Source organism: Austrofundulus limnaeus, unplaced genomic scaffold (genome assembly GCF_001266775.1).
Source record: "Austrofundulus limnaeus strain Quisiro unplaced genomic scaffold, Austrofundulus_limnaeus-1.0 Scaffold10, whole genome shotgun sequence".
Taxonomy (NCBI): domain Eukaryota; kingdom Metazoa; phylum Chordata; class Actinopteri; order Cyprinodontiformes; family Rivulidae; genus Austrofundulus; species Austrofundulus limnaeus.
The window spans coordinates 2981197-2987375 of NW_013952412.1; the positions used below are offsets into that span (position 1 = coordinate 2981197).

Consider the following 6179-nt stretch of genomic DNA (forward strand, 5'->3'; position numbering starts at 1 on the left):
AGGGGGAGGTTAGGGGTCTGCCATAATGCAGTTTACTTGGCATCTGAAAATACATTTCCTCAAAGGTATTTTTTATCTGAAGAGCTAGAAGTGTTAGGAGCTCAGCAGTTTCACTTTCAGTTTCACCCGAGAGCCTGCAGGAGTCATGGGCGGGGTGTGTGGGGAGGGAGGGGAGGGGGAGAGAGGTGTGTGTGTGTGTTGGGCGCCATGAGGAATATCGGCTTAAAGACACATCCCAGAGGCATTTCTAGTCCCCAACTGTCGTTTTGCTCCTCAGCATGGCTTCCTAAAAACGCTGCAGGATTTCTCAACCATGCATGAATGAGTCTAACCAAGGCTTTGGGCATGTTTTTATGAGAGGATTACATTATAACATGATATAAAACTCAAAAAAGTTGATTTTACATGATATTGCCCCTTTAAAATAAAACTTATTTTACATTATTTCCTCTCAGAGGCCTGACACTGCAGTTAGTGGAGCTGTGCAGTTATTGAAATGCAGCTAAACAGAACATTTATCTAAAATTCTTACATAGACAACTCCACCTCAGATGGACACAGGTTGGATTTTATTGAGTGACAAACTGACAGCATTTCAAACACATCTGGGRTTTGAGAACAAAGTTGAAACAAAATTTGTAAGAGTTTTGGTTGATCGAAATGTTTGTGAGCTAAACGTTTGTGGGAAAGGTGAAGGGACATGTTCAGGACGTCAAAAAACGCTGTAAAAAAAACTAAAGCAGTCAGTCAGGACAGTTTGCTGTGTTTTGGTTRAAACCTCTAACAGAAATGATAAAACATTTATCATTCACCAGCACACCAGATTTATTCTGTTCTAACTGACCTCGGAAAATATATTTTCCTTCTACAGTAACTTTACATTTGATCAAAAAGGACCAGCCTCTACACCAATACAGAAGATGGCAAATTCACATTTTTTTGTGTGTTTTTGTGTGTTTGTGTGTAATGACCAACTCTATGACCGTTTGTTTTCAATTAATTAAAACTAAATATAAATGAAGAATCTTAAAGTGAAGGATGTGAACGTGAGAACCTAAAGAACGAGAAGACAGCCATTTCTCAACAGCTGTGATTAGTACCAACAGCACAACACAGTTCAAAACTATGTTACAGATAAAAACAAAACAGGGACTGCAGTCATAGATGAAACCAGATTAGCACGTTCAGTAAAAACTTCAAACAGCAAGTGTATGCCGACGCAGCTCCTCTGATCACAGAGATTGTTGCCAGTGGCTTCTTCTGAGTGCATGCTAACAATAATAGTAATATTCATCCACATCCCCCAACATAAAAAAATAAAATAAATAACAATAATGTATAACATACTGCATTAAATCTGGGTAAGATATTATAACCCTTAGCACAAAAAAAGAAATATTACTTTTATATCAGTACACATTCAAATCCCTTTTTTTAAGTTTTCCTGTACAAACAGTGTGACTTCTACAGCAGACAGCCTTTGGTTTAAAACATGTTCTGGCTCTYTCTTGTTGCAAGACTGCAGTAACCAGAGGATTCCACCAGGTGGCGACAGAGGAGCGTTACAGGAGTGTGTGTTTTTCTTGATATTTGTATTTTTTTTTCATACTTATAAGATTAACCAAAAAAATGTCACAAAACCACAACACCTCAAAGAGACTGGGTGCTGTTACATACAGGATAATTAAAATAATCTAACTACACAACKGAGAAATCTCTCCCAGTGTTTGTCTCTGGTGGTCTGGAGCTAAAGCAGCTACTGGAGTGTCGTGGCTTGATTTGGAGGAAAATGAGGCAATCTGTGGAAACGGGCAGGACGTCGGCTAGGAGCCACAGGGTGAGAGCAGTGAGACAGGAGATGTTCGGATTTTATTATTTGCTGTTGAGCTCCTGCTTTCTGAGACGACAGCCCACAGCGGTGATGAGAGCAGCCCCTTTCCCGCTGCCGTCCTCTGACAGCAGGAAGTTGACGGTGCACTGAGGAGCCAGCTCAGCAACGGTCTTGTGCATGATCTGGGAGAAACTAGACGGAGACAAGAGATTTTACAGAAATTTAGACAAAGAAATAAAAATAGTAGTAAYTTGACACCATGGGGTCAGATCAGGGTTAGCTATTTTAAGTTTTAAATCAGAAAAATGTGATCAAAGCTGAAAACTTAGTTGTTACATGTTTAACAGGCTGAACAGCTTGAATATTCACTCACACCCCATTATTTCTCTTCTGTTRTGCAACTAACAGGCCTGGTTCTGCAACGACTTTGCAAAAACATGACTTAACATGACCGACTGCGCACCAAGCGCATGCTATTTACATGCCTGATGCTTCTGTGACCTCTGCTAGGGGTACGTTTTTGCAGCTGTTTTGGTCTTGYCTGTCAAAAGAACTGCACAAAATCTGCAGAGATGATTTTGTGGTGTGGTGGAGTAAAGACCAAAACAGTATCCGTCCAATGTTTATGCATTCAGCTTAAGAAGTGAAGTGGATCTTTGACATCAACCTGAGACACGTTTGTAGAGTTTTTGCTAAATGGGCTTTTTGGTGAAACCCAAACAAAGAATGAGGAGATGTCTGGTCCTCTGCCATGTTTTAAAATATTTGTCTTCCCTCTGCTTCCTTTCATTTCATTTATAAAGTGTGTTTTGTGTTTTTTATTGTGTATAGATCTTTTCAACTTGTTTTAATGACTGAATAAAAGTATGAATGAGTAAATAATATTTCTGAAGACTGAAACTAAAAGAGGAAACTTAAGGAGACACAAGCAGATTATTTTACACTGAAGATGACAACAAGCATGTTCCCTGAACGTTAAGGTTTCCATTTCTTTTTTGGAAGTTTGTGAAAGAAAAACTATGAAACTGCGACAACCGTATGTGTTTTTAGACAAACTCTGAGAAAGGAAAGTTCCGACGACATTAAGAGTTGATAATGAGGAATAAAGAAAATAACTAAAAATAATCTATCCTACTTACTAATGAGTCTGAAACAAATTATTTGAATTAAAATAATCTCATAATAATATTTTTTGTAAGCTGTATGACTGCTGAATGAAACTTACTGTGGATGTAATTTGTACAGAGTTCCATCTACGGCCACAGTGACATTCAGGTGCTCCAGTCCTCGGTTTTCTCTTATCTTATCCACAACAGCTGCCATTCCTGCGCCACACAGCTGAGCAGCACGATGCGACACCGTTCCACACACCTGACAATGAAAACCTTTATCAATATTGCAACACGCAGCRGACTGGCTCAACACGGAGTTAACTTAGTTTACAAAAACAGAAAATCTGCCGTATTCTCTAAAGCTGGAAAACAAACACGACTCTTAACAAATCTGTTGCAACTGGCCTCCTGAACACTTGCTGCTCTTTCACAAGACGKTGATAAAGAATTAGAACAGAGTTCCAAAAAGATACAGACTGAACTGGCTTCATCATGARTAACGTGTAGATTTGATCAGGAGAAAAGTAAAAACTAGAGAAACTAAATTTTCTGACCTAAAATGTTAAGTGCTCAGCAACTTTGCTGAAATTTATTGACGAAGCCGAGACTTAGTTGTTAAAGCTAAATAAGAATAGTAGCTAATAGCTAAAATGAGCAGAATTCAAACTAAAAAACAAAAGTAGCAAAACAATAACTAAAAGTAAGAATATGCTWACTAAAACAGCAAAATGCTTGCTAAAAGCTAAATATAGCAGAAAGCTGGTAAATACAGTAATTACAAGTAGCAAACTGCTACAGAAAAGCAGCAAAAGATATGGTGAAAATCAAAGGTAGCAGAACTTTAACTAAAAGCTAAAAACAGTAAAGTAGTAGTGAAATGATAAAAGTACCAAAATGTTAGCTGAAAGCTAAAAGWAGCAGAACAYTGACTAAAAKCTAATAGTAACAGGTAAAGTAAAAAAGAGCAAGTATGCTAAAGCAGATGTAAAAAAAATGTTTCTGAAGGAACTGAAGAGATCTCAATGTATTTTTTAATAAGGGCCAGCAAATATTTGTCAATAAAGTTGCTAAAAAGTATCAAAATTACAAAAGTTCAAAAGTCACAGCATCCATCTCCTGAATGAGCTGAAGGTTTGATATGAACGACTAAAACGTAGTCAAGGTTAAAACAAATTTATGGAAAAAATAGGAAAACAATATGAATGTTGAACCATAAAATAACGTTTATTAGTCCCGTTAAGTTCTGGTTCCTTTACCTCTTTTACAATGATACTGTCATCACAGGTGCTGTCCAGCCCCAAGTGTTGCAGGATGGCTCTGACCTGCAGCAGAGCCAGTCTGTCACTGGAGACAGAAACAAAAGAGTTTCAGGAGGTTCATWAATAAATGACTTTCTCTTCACAGATTCTTATATAAAAAGGGGGAAAGTTCAAAGTTCTTTTCACTTCTTTCTACAGCAACACGCCGATCCAGAATCACAGAGATTACCTTTCTATCTGTGAGAGGAACTTTGTTTCAAAAATGCTTCTTGTCTTCAGAGTTTCAGAAATCTGTCCTCTGAACAGGAAGCCTCTCTTGGTCATGTCTATGAGGATGTTCCGCACAATTTCCCCGAGGTACATGCCGCTGCACATTTTCTCATATCTGCAATTAAAAAAATAATAATAATAAAAGGGTAAATCATATTTGAACCTTTCAGATTATTATTATTACAACACGAAGATCTGAATCCAGAACATATGATTTATTTTCTCGTTATTCAGCACCTTTGTTTCCCCGGATTTAGAGAGAGGTCGTCCACAGCCCGATCGTACTCCGTCCTGATGTCGTCGAGACATCCGTTGTCTCCAAAAGCCCCCCACTCCATGTTGATACACATCTGGCCCTCATCTCCCTCCACCATCTCAATGTTCCTCATCTCCTCCATGTAGCACGCGTTGCTGCCAGTTCCTGTTCGTCAGAGGTGAGTGTTAGACGAGCAGAACGCAGGCGCTGCCATCTTCACCGCTCGGAAAGAAAACAAAGGAAAACTGACCAGCAATGAGTCCGACCTCACAGGTGGGCTCTTCGTAAGCRCATGTCATCAAGGTTCCCACGGTGTCATTGACTATGGCCACCACATCCAGGTCAAACTCCTTAAAATAAAGACAGAACAGGATTTCTCCTTCTGCACGCAACTATTAATAACCGAATAATGTGGCTCCTCGTGCTTTACCTCTCTTCTTTTAATAGCCTCCCTCAGAAGTCCCACCACATCCTCTCCTTCACAGTCTGTCGCCTTGAAGCCTTTGGTCCATGTCACTAAGATACCCTGCACACACACAACCACACACACACACAGTCACAAACTGAAAACAATCCTCTGAAGAAGCAGCAGGTCAACTACGGCGGCAGACTCACAGCATCCAGGCTGGTCTGCCGACATGGAAAGGAGAAGGTGAAGCCCAGAGGAAGACGAGCATTCTTCATCCCCATGTAGTCCAGGAAGTCACTGATGCAGTGCACAATGTGATCGAACAACTGGAGGGAAAAAAAAGGAAGAACAAAATAAATTCTCATAACCGATAATTTAGCTTGTTTATAAATGTACAACTTACTGAATACAGTTTCCAAAAATAACTAAATATTGGCTGATAGAATAACGAAACASTGAAAACGGTGATGAGAGCTTGAAACGGTTAAACTATTCTGAGTTTCTTGGTCTGAAGAAGTCCGACAAATGAACTGGATTAGCGTCAGCTGGAGCACAAGAGTTAAGTTCAGATTTAATCTGTTAACTCAAAGTTAATCTCAGGCCCCCTCTCCTCCAATACACTGACCTTCCTCTCAGCTTCCATCCTCATTTCATCACCAGCAGGGCTTTCCCTTCAAGCTCTAATCACACTATCCTAATGCTAACTGGAGAATCCGTTCACCTGGAGTGACGTTTAAAGGTTTGTTCGCAAATGCATTCATTTAGCACATCTCACCTCTTCCCCTGTGCCCTGCATCACTTCAAGAGGAATGGCATAAATCTTGTTTTGCATCTCTACGGATTTCCTCTTCCCAGAGCGAATCTTCACCAACAGAACCCTGAAGTTGGTTCCTCCCAGGTCCAAAGCCAGAAAGTCCCCATTTTCTGCACAAACAAACAAAAAAATAAGAATAAAAAATAAACAAAGGCATCAAAGCAGCCATATTTAACTCATAAAGAAACAAACAAAAAAAACATCTTTATTATTCACAAAATGCTAAAT

General features: G+C 39.4%; 1 protein-coding gene across 1 annotated transcript in view; it reads right to left on the reverse strand.

Moving 5' to 3' along the window:
• Positions 1 to 547: 547 nt before the first annotated feature.
• Positions 548 to 6179, reverse strand: part of LOC106513162 (hexokinase-1) — a 20376-nt gene continuing 14744 nt past the window's right edge. Inside the window, exons 13-21 of the mRNA XM_014001853.1 lie at positions 5913 to 6061; positions 5344 to 5463; positions 5159 to 5254; positions 4979 to 5078; positions 4710 to 4893; positions 4432 to 4587; positions 4200 to 4287; positions 3057 to 3202; positions 548 to 2023 (exon numbers count right to left, since the gene is read on the reverse strand). Of these exons, the coding sequence (XP_013857307.1) occupies positions 1873 to 2023; positions 3057 to 3202; positions 4200 to 4287; positions 4432 to 4587; positions 4710 to 4893; positions 4979 to 5078; positions 5159 to 5254; positions 5344 to 5463; positions 5913 to 6061 (1190 nt within the window). The 3' untranslated portion in view covers positions 548 to 1872. The remainder of the gene's footprint in view (positions 2024 to 3056; positions 3203 to 4199; positions 4288 to 4431; positions 4588 to 4709; positions 4894 to 4978; positions 5079 to 5158; positions 5255 to 5343; positions 5464 to 5912; positions 6062 to 6179) is intronic.